The 15730-nt window shown below is 41.9% G+C and overlaps 1 protein-coding gene across 6 annotated transcripts in view; it reads right to left on the reverse strand.

Annotated features, from left to right (window-relative positions):
* The window catches only part of SSH2 (slingshot protein phosphatase 2), a 253143-nt gene that overhangs the window by 101138 nt on the left and 136275 nt on the right, over positions 1 to 15730 (reverse strand). The window contains exon 2 of one of the 6 annotated variants that reach the window (XM_072639859.1): positions 225 to 11892. The exons of 4 other annotated variants lie outside the window; for them this stretch is intronic. In XM_072639859.1, coding sequence (XP_072495960.1) covers positions 225 to 280 — 56 coding nt within the window. In that variant the 5' untranslated portion in view covers positions 281 to 11892. Of the gene's footprint in view, positions 1 to 224; positions 15374 to 15730 lie in introns of those variants that run through there. One more of the 6 variants, XM_072639858.1, reaches the window with a different exon arrangement.

The following is a 15730-nucleotide window of genomic DNA, read 5'->3' on the forward strand; positions in this document are numbered from 1 at the left end:
GGCACACCAGCTGATCTCAAAGTGCTTAAATCAGGGCTGCCTGTTCTCCCCTTTCTCGTCCATTCCCCTCACTGCCCTCCCATCCCCGCATAAAATACAGGCGGCTGCGGCTGCCGCGGGAGCCTCCTCCACCTGGCAAATCTGGGACTCTTAACTGGGCTCCGCAAGCCTACAGAAAAAGAGGCAAGTTGGAGAGCCAGTCCGAGCCGGGAGCACATACTCACAGCTGATTGATGGCGTTCTGGGAGATGACCGCGTTGGCGGAGAAGTAGGGGATCATGTCGGGGCCAGCAAGGCTGCAGGTGGGTTGGGGGGCCGCCTTCCTTTCTCCTGCTCCCGTGCTTGGTCATGGGGTGGGCTCCTAGAACGGAGCCCGCCCGGGGCGCACGCGAGGCGGATAGCGAGAAGCAGTCAGTCGGTCCTTGCGTCCGTCCAGTCCAGCCTAGCTTAGCCCGCAGCTAGTAGCGCCCGAGTTCCAGTGATGCCAGATGTGCAGGCAGCGGCAACTTGGCCGGGGCTTGGGGCCCCAGCGTAGGCTCCCGCTGCCGAGCAGTTTGCTTTGCTTTGCTTTGCCTGTGTCCTGGAGGTTGGCTGGGGCCAGGCTCAGCTCTGGAGCTCCCCCTCTCGCGGGCCCACAGGCCGCCTGTCTGTCCGGGGCGGGACGCAGTGCGCAGAGGCGGCCCGGGGGACAAAGTAAGGACGGCCCACCCTGGGGGCCCCGCCCTGGCAGCGGGACTCGGGGCGGGGGACGGGCCTGAGAGGCCGAAGCCGAGCTGCTGGCAGCCTGCCTGCCCAGGGGCACCAGGCCCCCTTAGGGTGGCTGGGTCGTCCCCTGCTTCCACCGGGCCATCGCTGGCACAGGACCCCTAGACGGGCAGCGGAGGCCACTGGGCTTACCAAGCACAGGAGGAGATCGGTCGGGTTCCGAAGTGAAAGCGTGTGTGTGCCCAACCGGGGAAAGCGCATTTTACCGAAAGTAATGTTTTATGAAAGAGGTTGTACCTCCTCCAGTCACTTAAATATGTATCTTGTACAGTAATGCAACACCAAATCTCATTTTCTCAATTGCCTGAACGATTCAAAGTCACTGTTTTTGAGACTTTATTACTTGGGCTTAAAATCGACATTGAATGGCTGGCCTGCTTCAGCCATTCGGTTTTTATTCTCCTTCAGAAAAAGTACCGGCGATTTGGGCTCCCTCTAACACCGTGGCTTAGTTGTCTGCCCTCAGTTCTCTAAGAGGACCGTGACATCAGAAAGGTTACGCTGTGCATGACTTGCCCCTTCTTTCTTCTGACTCAACAGATAATCTAATTTTTAGGCAAGCGTTTGCCCCGATGGGTGTTTATTAGACTTGAAAAACACAGAAACAATGAGGTTGCCACAGGAATTTCAGAATCAGAAAAACAATTTTAAATAAACATACCAAGAAACATTAACTTCAAAAACACTGGCCACAGACCTAGTCTGTTAGAATAAGAAAAAACCGCCCTAAAATTGTTCCAGAAATAAAAATCACTTTAAAAACAGCATGTGCCAGAGTCCAGACAGGAACCTATTCTCTGGTTGATTTATTTGTTGGATCCACTTCCCTCTAAAGTTACGAATTGTAAAGTAATGCCAATAGGGATGATGCAGAAACTCAAAAAGGAGTGATTCATTTGACTTAGTCAATCCCCAATTAGCTGATCTCATAAAACTCAAAACTAGCTATAGGATCTAAAGAGTACCGAATATGCCAGACTGTTCCCTAGACAAGATTTGTGTGTTATCTGGAGGTTCTCTTTTAGGGGTTAATTAGACGGACAAGAATCAACCAAAGGTGCTGTATCTTAAAACAGCCCTCAGCCCATCCCCATTATTTGTTCATCTCTAGGAAGTGTGGTCACTTCTAATATTTATTCAGGCTGTGTCAGCAGGCACCCGAATGGCAATGGAAGAAAAAAAAATATGCTGATACACCCTGAAATCAATTGCTTAAAATATCTGCCCAACTTGCCAGTTTGAAAGCTCTTCCAACTTGCAATTTATTACAATCTCCCACAGTGTTCCAAAGAAGCACCAGCCTGTTTTAAATGGTGTTGTTAAGGTGAGTACAGCTCCCTTTGTGCAGAGCTGGGAGTTTATTGAAGACAACCTGAAACTATGGTGTTCAGGGTAGATGATGGCAGCGTAATCATCTCTATCTGAAAGGAAGCCTTCAGGCTTTGTGTACTACTCAATACTGTACAGAATTAAGACCTTTTGAATCTAAAAAAAAACCAACCGCTATAATTTTATAAATTTGTCTGCTTGTCTTTTACACAGAGATTCCTAAAATGATACTCAGAAGTTCCTGGCTCTTTGTTTCCCCTTGAAAGATCTCTGGCAGTGCCAATTCAGTAGAGCCAGCCAACTTTAATGCTCCTATCCAGGTCTTTTCAAACACTCCTGGAAGTTAAAATGTTTTTGGTGAGATTGTGAAAGTGTTAGTGCAGGCTTTAGGTCTTTTTTTTTTCTTTAAATAAGAGGATGTTAAGTCCTCTTTGCAAACTTGAATACTTTTAAGAAAGTTTTTTTCCCACTACTATCCATTTAAAAAACTGAACAAAATACCCTTTCTTTTTACAATTTGCTGGGTGTCAAAATGTCAATCAATTGGGTTTCAGCTCAATTTAATCCTTTACTTTCAACTGCCAGGAAACAAGGCTGTAAGGAGGCAAGCTCTCTATCCCCAAGAACCTTAGGAATTCCCGAATTACTTCAAATTAGATTGAGCAGCATGAAGTGAACTAAGCCCGTTTTCCACTCCACATGGAGTCATAAATGGTCTTGCCAAACCAAATCTGCACATTTTTCTTCAACCAAGCTAGAAGCTAGAAGATTTGATACAAGTTCAGCCTTATCATTTTCCCATCTTTTCAAGTGTCAGGAATGGGATTTTTTTCCAGGAAGTGTTAATAAATCTCCTCAAAGGATGAGACTCGGTCATAAATGGGGCCAGCACTCATGGTGGAACCCAAGAACTCGTCCTAGATGAGAACTGTAGGGGTGGAAGCAATATCAGCAATGATAAGTGACCAGCTGGGCACATTATTACTCTAATATCTCCAATAGCATTATATGTAACGAGGCATTAGAATTCTTTTTTAAAGTAGTAAATGTTCCTGGATTCCATCTAAGTCACAGAATTCTAGAGATGAAAAGGGGCTTATAAATTGGTTCAGCCAACTCTCTCATTTCATAGCTGAGGTACAGAAAAGTTAAAGGATTGGCTCGCAACCACACAGTCAAATTCATGGCAAAGCTGAGAAGAGAAATCAGTTCTCATGACTTTCAATCCAGTACCTTACCCATGAAAGTTGAGGCATATTTTTCAGACCCTGTGTCTCCTTCCATGTGTCCAACAACATTAATCCATGTATTATTGGAGATTATACTCAATCTAAACTCTGATGAACTCAGTCTTTATTCCATCTTAGGAGAGTACTGTAACGATTAGAGGAGAACACGGAAATTCTGGAGGCAGATCAAGATATTAACTTTGTTACTATGAAAAACTGAAGCCAAAGAGACAGATAACCTTTAGTTTGAATGCCTTTTCTTGACCAGTAAGATAAAAATAAATTACTTTGTGACTATAAACATACTTTGTTTTATGACCCTGGGTCCTCTTTTCTTCTCCATCTATACTATTTCCCTAGGAGATCTCATCAGCTCCCATTCAATTATCAAATCTACACATCTATCCCTAACCTCCAGCATCAGCACCTCCAACTGCCTATTGGATATCCAGAAATGAATGTCCTGTAGATATCTTATATTCAACATTCTGAAAACAGAACTCAATATCTTTCCCCACTGCCTAATGTTCCTCTTATTGTTGAATCATCTAGGCTTGAAATCTAGGGGTCATGCTCTCCTCCCATCTTCTGCCAAGGCCTGTTGATTTTGTACTCTTAAGAGCTATCACACATTCCCCATTCTCTGCTCTGATATTGCCCCCAGGCCCTCATTATTTCCAGAAATAGTCTGATGTTGGGTCTTCTTGCCTCAAGTCTTTCCCCACTCCAGTCCATCATCTCCCATTCAGGAAGTGATTCTCCCAAAGTACAGGTCTTACCATGTCACCCTACCCCCAACTCAGTCAACTCCAGTGGCTCCCTATCACCTCCAGGATCAAGTATAAAATAATCTGAATTTTAAAACCCTTCATAACTATGCCTCCCCCTCCCACACACCTTTACCTTTCCAGTGTTTTTACTCTTTACACCTCACTATGTACTCTGGACCAGTAACACTGGCCTTCTTGCCATTTCTGGAACAATACAATCTCCTGACTCTGAGCATTTTCACTGACTGCCTCCCATGACTGAAATGATCTCTCTTCTTATCTCTGCCTCCCAGCTTCCTTCAAGTCCCAGTTAAAATCCCATCTTCTATGGGAAGGTTTTTCCAATTCTCCTTTTAATGCTAAGTGCTTTCCTTATGTTGATTATTTTCTATTTATGTCAGTCTCTTAAGAGCAGGGGCTGTCTTTTGCTTTAAAAAAAAAAAACACCACCTTTTTTTTTTTTAAATCCTTGTCGATAAGCACAGTATAAGGCACATAGTAGTCATCTAATAAATGTTTTCAGGCAGTCCGATGGTTCAGTGGATAGAGTGTTAGGCCTAGAGTCAGGAAGACCTGAGTTCAAATGTGACCTCAGATATTTACTAGCTTACAGGGCAAGTTACTTGACCCTGTTTACCTCAGTTTCCTCATCTGTCAAATGAACTGGGGAAGGAAATGGCAAACCATTCCAGTATCTTTTCCAAGAACACTCCAAATGAGGTCATGAAGCATCAGATACAACTGAACAACAACAATAAATGTTTACTGACTGGACGACTGACTTCCCCTGCCTGGGTCTGTTTCCTCATCCATAAAATGAGTAGGTTTTACAAGGTTCTTTTAAAAAATCCTTCCCAATTCAAACATTCTATGAATCTATGAGTCCTGTTTATGTGTCAGAGATAAAGAAAAAACAGATGCTTGTAGCCTGAATGCAATTTTAAAAGTTTAGCAACAGGGGATGATGTCTGCTTGAAAGGTGTACAAGGGTAGCAGGATACTGAACGTGAGATAATTATCGGTAATAGTCAGGATAGCACAGATAGCTGAATAATTAAGCCCAGATAATTTTGGACTTTTTTTTTTTGGATTTTTGTTTTAAATATTTCTTTCTCTAAAGCTTTTATTACCGCTATTAAGAGCAAGCGAGAGTGACTGAATTACTGATTCTCTTCTCCTTGCCCTTTCCCATGAATCTGGACAAGGTGTTAATCAGTAACAAAAATGCTGAAAAGGTAGGAAGCAGAGGGGTATAACAGCACGGGGCTTGGATTGCCCACAAACTGGACATTAAACTGCTAAACAATAAAGGACTGGTTACAACTGTTTTACATCCCTTCTGAGAACTTGAAAAAGTTACAGTTGCCATAGAAACACACATAATTCATCACATGAACTGCCATTTCATCCAAATGGGGCTTCACAAAGGCATCTTTCTCCTATTAATTTCTGATCTGAGGCAACGAAAAGCATAAAAGAGAAGCTCATTGGCTCACCTTTGCTGGCCACTGTTCTTGCAGGCCACAATCTACATCCTCTACTGAATATCGAAAGCATTCTAAATAACAATAGCACTGCCTTAATCAAGTACTGTAAGGTAGGTGGGTTTTTTTCCATGTTTAAAAAAAAAAAGACAAAGAAATGAGATACCCCAGTCAGAGAGAATTTATTTTGTTCTCCTTGACTCGACTTCTCTCACTCTAAGATGTAGCACTACAGAAATGATTTGTAAGTTAATCATTCTGAATTTTCAGAGTTCAAAGACATTTGTTGTACTAGAAGTAGGCTGGTTCTGCTTCTATTAGTTATGGTATATGACTTTAGGCATAACATGGTGCCTCTGGCATTCATCTGTAAAGTGTGGGATTCAACTGAATCAGATAATCTTTAAGGTGACTTTTGGCTTGCATTTTGTGATTAATGATTCTAAAAGAGAAAAGCAACTGAGAGAATTATAAGCCAACAAGAGATTCAGAGAATGAAGCAACATTTTGTCTCCCGTTAATCTATGAAACACAAAGATAAAACTTGAACCTTAAGTGAATTATCTTAAAAGCTGCTGCTCTGAAAGGTAACTAACTACTCTCCATCAATATCACAAAGGCACTTTTCATACAATGCAACCAAACCAAATGTAGTGATTCATCACAAACAATGGCCCTTAAAGCAATCAAGCTTTACAATCATCATGTAGCCAACAATTTTCCAAAGGAATTAATTCTGAAAAAAGAAAACCAGACAGTGCCTTTCAATATTCCGACCTAATAACGTAGCAAAGGGGTCTCAGCGAGCTCTTAACGTAACAAAAGTAATAAGGAATATTGAGTAGATCTGAATATTATCACCTTGATAAGTAATCTCCTAAGTATTCATCTATCTACTGGTCTTACCACCATATGTTTCTTCCTAAAAGCACTGTAGGAAAAGACACTGAAAAACTGCTTTCTTCAGGTTACAAAAGCCTTGCGCTCTATTGTTTAGTAAAAATAATAGGCATTTATAGATCACTTTTCACATTCAATACACCTTACAAAACATGAACAATTTAATCCCCAGGACATTATGAAGAATTTAGTACTTTTATCTCCCCAGGGAGTCTTCATGTCTCGGCCTCTTCCATTCCCTGGTGAGACTCAATGCTTACAGTTTCCTGCATTCTTGTTCTAGGAGTCGCCCATGCTCAATTTTAAGGTTATTCATTTACAACTGGAGAGGGCTTTAGACATCATCTAGTCCAATTCCATCATGGCAAGGAAACTGAGGCTCACAGAGGTGACCTGTCCAAAGTCCTACCAGCGCCAAGTGGCCAAGTCAAGATACAAACCAGGTCGTAGAACTTCAAAAGCAGCAACCCTTGCGCCTTCCCACCATACCCTGATATTTGTCACTGACTACCACATGCTCTAAAATGGGATCTAGTGCCTTACACTAGGAGGTTCAGGGCAAGCCCCTAATCCCAGGTGGAGTATTACCTAACCTTTGTTTTCTACACACACTGATGAATCCTGGGATGTAGGAAAGGCTGCTGGGAGTTTCAGACCTCTTGTTTAGGGTTTATAAGCTTAAGGCAGCCTAATACAGTGACAGATGTTGGGCAACCAAGGGGAATTCCCAAGAGCTATATAGGAACCAAGGAGGTAGGATAAAGCAAATACGTTTATTCAATGCATACTTATGAGTAGAAACAGTTCAGGTGAAAGAGTCAAGAAAACCAGGAACTGCCAGGCAAACAGGACAGTGACACCAAAGATCTGGCAACACAGGGGACTTCTACAAGGGCTAAAACAGGAACAGGGCACGTCCCTCTTTCCTAGGACTTTTTGTCAGGGGGTTAGGCATGGCTAGAGCCTGATACCAAACCAGCCCTGTGGACGAAGGGATAGAGCTCTGACTAGAGGGTGCACAGGGCTCAGGTTCTGATATGATGAATAATCGAGTCAAGAGGCTAAGTCGTTATGACTGCCATGCAGATTACCCCCAAAGTATGTGGGCCAAAGATTGCTATATCTCCACAGTGGAACTAAACCTAACATTTTTTCATAATCTAACGTTTTCTCATAATTTATCCATCTTTTTTGTTGGTTATTTCCAATTTCTCCTGCCCATAGCTTGTTTGTACATAGTTGCATGCCTGTTGTCTGCCCAGTAGACTGGGAGTCCCTGGAGAACAAGGACTGCCTTTTACCTTTCTTTGTACATGCAGTGCCTGGCACACAGTAAGTGCTTAATAAATGCCTACTGTCCAACAGATACTGCAGTTCTTCATACTTTTGTAAACCTTTGTAATCTTACTTTTTAAAAATACTCCTATCAAGTTCTCAACAAAGTCCTCTCTGTCTTCAAAATATCTTGTTTCCTTCTATGTTTATAGGTCATCTTTACAGTAGGATTACAGGTGGAAGGGATCTTGGTGGTAGTCTGATTCAAACCTTCACCACCACCACCCCCTCCAGGTCCCACCTTTATGTAAAATGGATGGTGAAACTGAGGCCTAGAGAGGTAAGGGGACTTGTCTAAGATTGGAGAGGTGACAGCCAGAATGGGAGCCAAGATCTTTTGACTTTCCACTACAATGGGAATCCAACTCCAGAAGGCAGGGACTTGGTCTTCTTATCCCTAATGCCTAGGAACAGGAGGTGGTGAATAAAAGCTTGCTGAATTGAACTGGGTTTTGCCCTGATCAAGCCCGAAGCCAGCCTGTCCTCCCTGCATACTCTGCTCACACCCAAGAGTGCCTCTCCACACCTGGGTGGGAATGCCTTTTTCTCTTTCTCTCTCTGGTTAGACACATCTGTTATGACCCAGCTCAGATCCCACCTCCCATTCAAGCCTTCTCTCATGACCTGGCTTTATGTTAAACTTTCATCTCTCCAACTCTCTGGGGAGAAAGACACAAAGAAAAAAACTACACACTTGTACAAAGCAGGCGTTAAAGCATGCTTGTGGACTAGCTACAATCGATCAGCATTTATTAAATGCTCACTCTCTTTATGGTCCTGTGCTGAACAGCTCAGGTACAAGGACAACAATGCAACAAGAAAGCCTCTACAAAGAAGAGGCCCAAAGTACTATGAGAAATCTGAGTTGGGAGAGATCACTTTCAACTGGAGTGACTAGGAGAGGTTTCACAGAAGGTGTGGAATCAGAATTAGGTCTTCAAGTGGGAAAAGGAAGAAAAGTACCTGCCAGACCTGGAGTACAGATCTAGAGCCTGGAGAAGGGACCCCAGAGGCTGACTAGTACAATCCTTTCATTTTACAGATGAGGAGACTGAGGACCTGGGTGGTTAATAGATCCAGAACTAGAAAGGACCAGATGAAGAAACTGAGGCCTACATAAAATAAGTGACTTGTCCAAGGTCACAAAGGTGATAAGCAGCTGAGTTGTGATTCCAATATAGTGAGAGAAAGAGAAGGTAGGAGATAAGATCAGATGGCATGAGGGAGTAGAGGGCCTTGAATTCCAGGTAAAGGACTTATTTTTTATTCAGGAGTTAATGGAGAGAGAATAAAGGATTTTTTTGGGGGGAGGCAAACAGGATTAAATGATTTGCCCAGGGTCACACAGCTAGTGTCTGAGGCTGGATCTGGACTAAGGTCCTCCTGACAAGAATAAAAGTTTTGAGAAATGAGAGTGACATGAACAGAGCAGTGCCATTAATAAGACTACATGCACAACAGTGTGAGGATGGATTAGAGAGAAAACAAGACAAAGCAGAAAGATGTTAGGAGGCTAAGAAAGGATTGGACTATGAACCAAGGTGACTGCAGTGGAAGTAGAAAGGAGAGGACAGATTCCCTATGAAGACACCAAAGTGCTTTTCCTAAAGCAAAGATTTGAACCAAGAATGGGGAACCTGTGGCCTGGAGGCTACATGTGGCTTTCTCGGTCCTTGAATGCGGCCTTCTGACTTGAATCCAAGTTTTGCCGAACAAATCTTTTTAAGGGGATTTGTTCTGTGAAGTCAAAAGGCCACTCTTGTAGCCTTGAGGCTGAACTCTGAACCTTACCCTCAACACTCCCTGTTATCCTAAGATCCAACAGAAACTCCTCTGTCTGGCAGCAAAAGCTTTTTACAATCTGGCACCATCTTACCTTTCTTCCTTATTATACACTGCTGCTCATGGTTTAGTCTCCAAGGTAGAGGAGACATCCAAAGGGGCCTTCTTGATGTTCCTCATACCCAATACTCAAATGAATGAATGAACAGTTACTATGTACAAAGCATCACGCTAAGTTCTGGAGGTACAAACAACAAGACAGTCCAGATGCTCAAGAGTCCGGGGTCTCTACTTCCTCAGTGGCTAGCCACTTTGCTTGGAATGTACTCCCTCCTCACATGGGCTTCCTTCAAGACTTCAAGGTCCCATTTTTGCATAAGGCCTTTCTGGGTGGCCTTTACCACTGAGCTAGCCAGTACCTGCCTTGTATGTGTACTGCATATACCCCTACATGTGTGTATGTGCATGTTGCTTTCCCATTAGAATGTAAGTCTGTTGAGGGTAGGCACTCTCTTGTTTTTGTCTTTGTATTACACAGTAGGAGCTTAATAAAGACCTGTGGATTGACTAATAAAAATATATTATCAAGGCAGAATGGACATGTGTGTATGGCAGCTGATTAGGGTGTGAATGTTGGCATCTTGCCCCTAACTCTTGGTCCTTTGCTGTTCCCCTACTCCTCTTGGCTGAGCTGGAAACCTTGATGCCTTTACCTCCCCCTGCTCCTTCACTGGCTAGAGTGATACGGTCTACCATGCTCAGGGCCTGAATAAGGGGCTCAGTTGTGCTTCCAACACTGTACCTCCACCATTATTTGTTCAATGAACAAATGAATGAATGGTGACAAGGCTTTCACGTGACACTGTTCCAGAGGATGTTTTTCTTCTCTCATATCCTATGCTTTATAAGTCTGAGGGGCCGACTATTCTCGGAGCCTGGTAAAATCAAAACCATGTGTATCCCCTTGCTGTCCCAAGTTGATCAACTCTCACCTCTGGACTCTTGTTCAATGCTGTCCCTAGCAGAGGATAAAGTAGCAAGACTGGAGCATGGCCCAGATGGTAAGGCTGTCTCTCCCTTCCTAACCCTCCTCCCCCTCCCCAGTCTGCCCTAGACTCTCTGGAACCAAAAGTTCAAATTGTGGCAGGATCGATTCAGCCCTTACTAAGGCAACTTAGTTCCATGCATTTGTCCAAAATGGTCATATTTCCAGGTCCTGGCTGAGCCATGATGCCTTTATCTCTCCAACTTTCAGTGGATCAACTTCCACGGATGTATTTCACTTTTATATCTTTTCTTCTTAACGCTGGAAGAGCCAGGATTAGTGCACATATCCCACAGATAGGATATTGACGTCTAACACTTCACCAAGTACTGGGCAAGAAATCTAAATTCATGATTAGAGGAGGTTTTTTCTTTTTGGACTAAGAAATAAATAATTTTCAAAAGTGGGACTTCTTCAACCCTAGTATAAAGGGAACAACTGGTATCTTTCTTTAGCTATCCTATTAACTAACTGATGTTTAAAGAGCTGACACACTTCTATTACTTTATAACAATAATAATGCTACTATACTACTTTCATAGAACATTTTATAATTCATGAAATGCTTTCACAAAAATTACCTCATTTGGTCCTCAATGCAATGTTAATAGGTAAGAGAAAATACTCCCATTTAACAGGTGAGGAAATTGAGAATTACAGTAAATGACAGAGACCAAACTTAGACCTAGGTGGCACAGTGGCTACAGGGTGGGACCTGAGTCAGGTAAACCAAGCAACCCTGGGCAAATCACTTAACCTCCATCTTCCTGTTTCTTAGAGCTGCTGTAAGGATAGAATGAGAAATTAAATTTAAAAGCATTTTGCAAACTGAAAAAGTGCTACACAGATGTTAGTTGTTATTATTTTTTCTGATTCTAAGTCTCGTGGTTTTTCCACTATGTCCACTGTCTTCTTATTTTTTGTAAGGAGATCTTGTTACCAGATGAACATAAAAGATTTTCAAAAGAAAATTCTGTACTGACCTAATTACATTACAATGAATCCAAGGTAATGAACTGGCTGGTTTCTAAGAAATGTATTTGTAACAACATTGTCAGAAATGTCATTCTTGGTTTACAGGACCCAATGTAGCCATAGTACTGAAATCAGAAGGGCAGCACACAACACTTGGTATCTTGCACACAACACTTCCCATCCTCACCCCCTCAGGAGGCTCTCTTCTCTGAGGTGCTCATCCTGCTCAGTGGTTGGGCAGTTCTGGTGGGATTTCCAGGTAAGTGCAGTTGGGAAGTCTGATGGAGGGAAAAGGAAAGGATCATTGAAGAACTGCATCTGGATGAGCAGGCCAGAAGAATGGCCAAAGAGCCGACCTCTCTCCTTTCCAGGGGCCTAATGCATGCACTCAGGTACTTTTCTATTTTCTTTGAAGGGGGATGGGGTACAGAAACCAGACATGTGGTTTCACAACAACTGACTCAGTTCACTATGTTTATCATGCGCCAGGCCCTGTGCTAAGCACTTTACAAATATTGTATCATTTGTTTGTTTGAGAGATATGTGTTACTATTACCATCCTTATTTTACACATCAGAGAACTGAGGTAAACAGAGGCTAAATGACTTGCTCAGGGATCTCACAGCTAGTAAGTGTCTGAAGTGAGATTTGAATACACGTCTTTCTGACTCCAAGCCCACTGTACTACCTAGCTAGGTATAGGAAATTTCCCATAAGGAAACCCTTTTCTACCAAAACAGGTCAACAAATGCTCTGCAACTTAAAGTAATAAGAGAATTCATTAGAACAATTAAGTGACTCGTTCAGGTCATTCAGTCATTATGCATTTGCAGTAGGCAGGTCTTGAACTCAGTTCTTGACTCCAAGGGCAGCTCCCTATCTATTAAGCCACACTGTCTTCACTCAGGTACTTTTCTTTTCTCTCTCTTTTTTATTTAAAAAAAATTTTTTTTTTTTTTACCCTTCTATCACAAGAAAAATTTGAGTTCCAAATTCTCTCCCTCACACCAGCCCCTCCCCCACCCATGGACAAGGCAAACTAGATGATGCCCATTATATACATAAAGTCACACAAAACATTTCCATATTAGTCGTTGCCAAAAAAAAGGGAAAAATAAAGAAATGAAAACAGTATGCTTTGATCTTCATTCATTCTTAGATCTTTCTCTACAGATGGAGAATATTTTTTCATCAGTCCTTTGTCTTAGATTATTATCTTAGAGTAGCTAAGTCTTTCACAGTTGATCATTATACAATACTGCCGTTACTGTGTATGATGGACTCCTGGTTCTGCTCACTTCACTTTGCATCAGTTTATATAGGCCTTCCCAGGTTTTTCTGAAACCATTCCCCTCGTCATTTTTTTTTAGTACAATAGTATTCCATTATAACTGTATACCACAACTTGTTCCCCAATTTATGGGCATCCCCTCAATTTCCAATTCTTCACCACCATAAAAAGAGGTAGCAAATATTTTTGAACAAATAGGTTCTTCCTCCTTTTCTTTTATCTCTTTGGGATACAAACCAAGCAGTGCTATTGCTGGGTCAAAGGGCATGCACAATTTTTTAGCCCTTTAGGCATAGTTCCAAATTGTTCTCCATAACTCCAGCAACAGTTCGTTAGTGTCCCTATATTTACACATCCCCTCCAACATTTATCATTTTCCTCTTCTGCCATGTAGCCAATCTGAGAGTATGAAATGGTATATCAGAGTTTTTTTAATTTGCATTTTTCTAATCAATACTTATTTAGAGCACTTTTCATATGACTATTGATTGTTTTTCTTTCTTCTTCTGAAAACTGCCTGTTAATATTCTTTCATCATTTATCAATTGGGGAATGGTTCTAATTTTTATAAATTTGGCTCAGTTCCCTACATATTTGAGAAGTGAGGCCTTATCAGAGAAACTTGGTGTAAAATTTTTTTATATTACTTCATTGTCTATGGTACCTTTTAAGCAAAATATCATTTACCTGATTATCTCCCTTAATTAGGTCTATTTTTGCTTTTGCTTTGTTGGAGATGATGACTGCTTTGTTATTGAGTTGTTTCAGTCATGTCCGACTCTTTACGACCCCATTTAGGGCTTGCCATTTCCTTCTCTAGCTCATTTGATAGATGAAGAAACTGAGGCAAACAGGGTTAAGTGACTTGCTCAAGGGGTCACATAGCACGTGTGTGGGATGGCTCAGGTCCCTACTTAAATCAATTACTCAGAGGCCTCTGAAAGTGATGACAGAAAGTTTATTTATTAGATTCTCGAGAATCGGGACAATCCTATACCAGTTCATCTGGAGTAGGAAAGCCGAAGACAAAGAAAAGGCAGTGATTTATATAGACCCTAATGCAAGACCCTCCTCCCTCACTGACCATTATCCTCATTAGCTGAGAATATGATCTTACATTCTAGACACGAAATTTAACCAATCCCTTTTGAAATGAAGACATCGAGGAATTATGTAAGTTTTATCCAATCATTGAGACCCTAATACACTACACAGTTTTATATCCTTATATGGAACTATGCTATTCTAAAAATATTGTAACCTTGAGCCTCTAGGTCTTACCTCACCCCTGGGAGAAGAATTACAATCTGAGAAGTCTTCACTAAACCTATCCCACTCACACGTGTCTGGGGTGGAATTTGAACTCAGGTCTTCCTGACTCCTGGCCAGGTGCTTTATCCACTGTGCCACTTAGCTGCTACCCTTGCCTTTTTTTTTAAAACTTCAGCTGAAGCATAATAGATGCTGCTCTAGTCCCTTACTTTTACTCCGTGTGTGTCTTTCGGTTTCAGGTATGTTTCTCATAAACAACATATTGTTAGATTCTTGTTTTTAATCCATTCTGTTATCTGGTTCCATTTTATGGGTTAGTTCTCCCCATTCATATTTACAGTTATGATTACTCGTTGTGTATTTCCCGTAACCCAATTTTCCTCTATTTATCTTTCTCTCTTTTTATCTTATCCCTCCTCTAAAGTCTGTTTTGCTTCTGACCAGTACCTCCCTTAATCCATTCTCCCTTTTCCATTCTCTCCTCACCTTTGTCTTTTCCCCTTCCCCTCCTACTTTCCTGTTGGGTAAGATAGATTTCTATAGCCAACTGAGTGTGTATGTACATCCTTCCCTCTTTTAAGGTTCAAGCACTGCCTACCCCTGCTCTCCTCTTTCCCCTCCCCTGTAAAAGCTCTTCCTTGTGAACCTCTTTTATCTGAGATAATTTTCCCCATTCTACCTCCTCCTTCCCTCTTTGTCCAGTGTATCCCTCTTTTTCATCCCTTAGTTTTATTATTTTATTTTTTTTTTATTTAGCTTTTAACATTCATTTTCACAAAATTTTGGGTTACAAATTTTCTCCCCTTTTATCCCCTCCCCCCCCCAAACACCAAGCATTCTAATTGCCCCTATGACCAATCTGCTCTCTCTTCTATCATCCCTCTCTGCCCTTGTCTCCATCTTCTCTTTTGTCCTGTAGGGCCAGATAGCTTTCTATACCCCTTTACCTGTATTTCTTATTTCCTACTGGCAAGAACATTACTCGACAGTTGATCCTAACACTTTGAGTTCCAACTTCTTTACCTCCCTCCCTCTCCACCCCTTCCCTTTGGAAGGCAAGTAATTCAATATAGGCCACATCTGTGTAGTTTTGCAAATGACTTCCATAATAGTTGTGTTGTATAGGACTAACTATATTTCCTTCTATCCTATCCTGTTCCCCATTACTTCTATTCTCTTTTAATCCTATCCCTCCCCATGAGTGTCGACCTCGAATTGCACTCTCCTCCCCATGCCCTCCCTTCTATCATCCCCCCCACCCTGCTTGTCCCCTTATCCCCCACTTTCCTGTATTGTGAGATAGGTTTTCATACCAAAATGAGTGTGCATTTTATTCTTTTCTTTAGTGGAATGTGATGAGAGTAGACTTCATGTTTTTCTCTCACCTCCCCTCTTTATCCCTCCACTAATGAGTCTTTTGCTTGCCTCTTTTGTGAGAGATAATTTGCCCCATTCAATTTCTCCCTTTCTCCTCCCAATATCTTTCTCTCTCACTGCTTGATTTCAATTTTTTTTTAAGATATGATCCCATCCTCTTCAATTCACTCTGTGCA

This window comes from Notamacropus eugenii, chromosome 2, assembly GCF_028372415.1.
Source record: "Notamacropus eugenii isolate mMacEug1 chromosome 2, mMacEug1.pri_v2, whole genome shotgun sequence".
Taxonomy (NCBI): Eukaryota; Metazoa; Chordata; class Mammalia; order Diprotodontia; family Macropodidae; genus Notamacropus; species Notamacropus eugenii.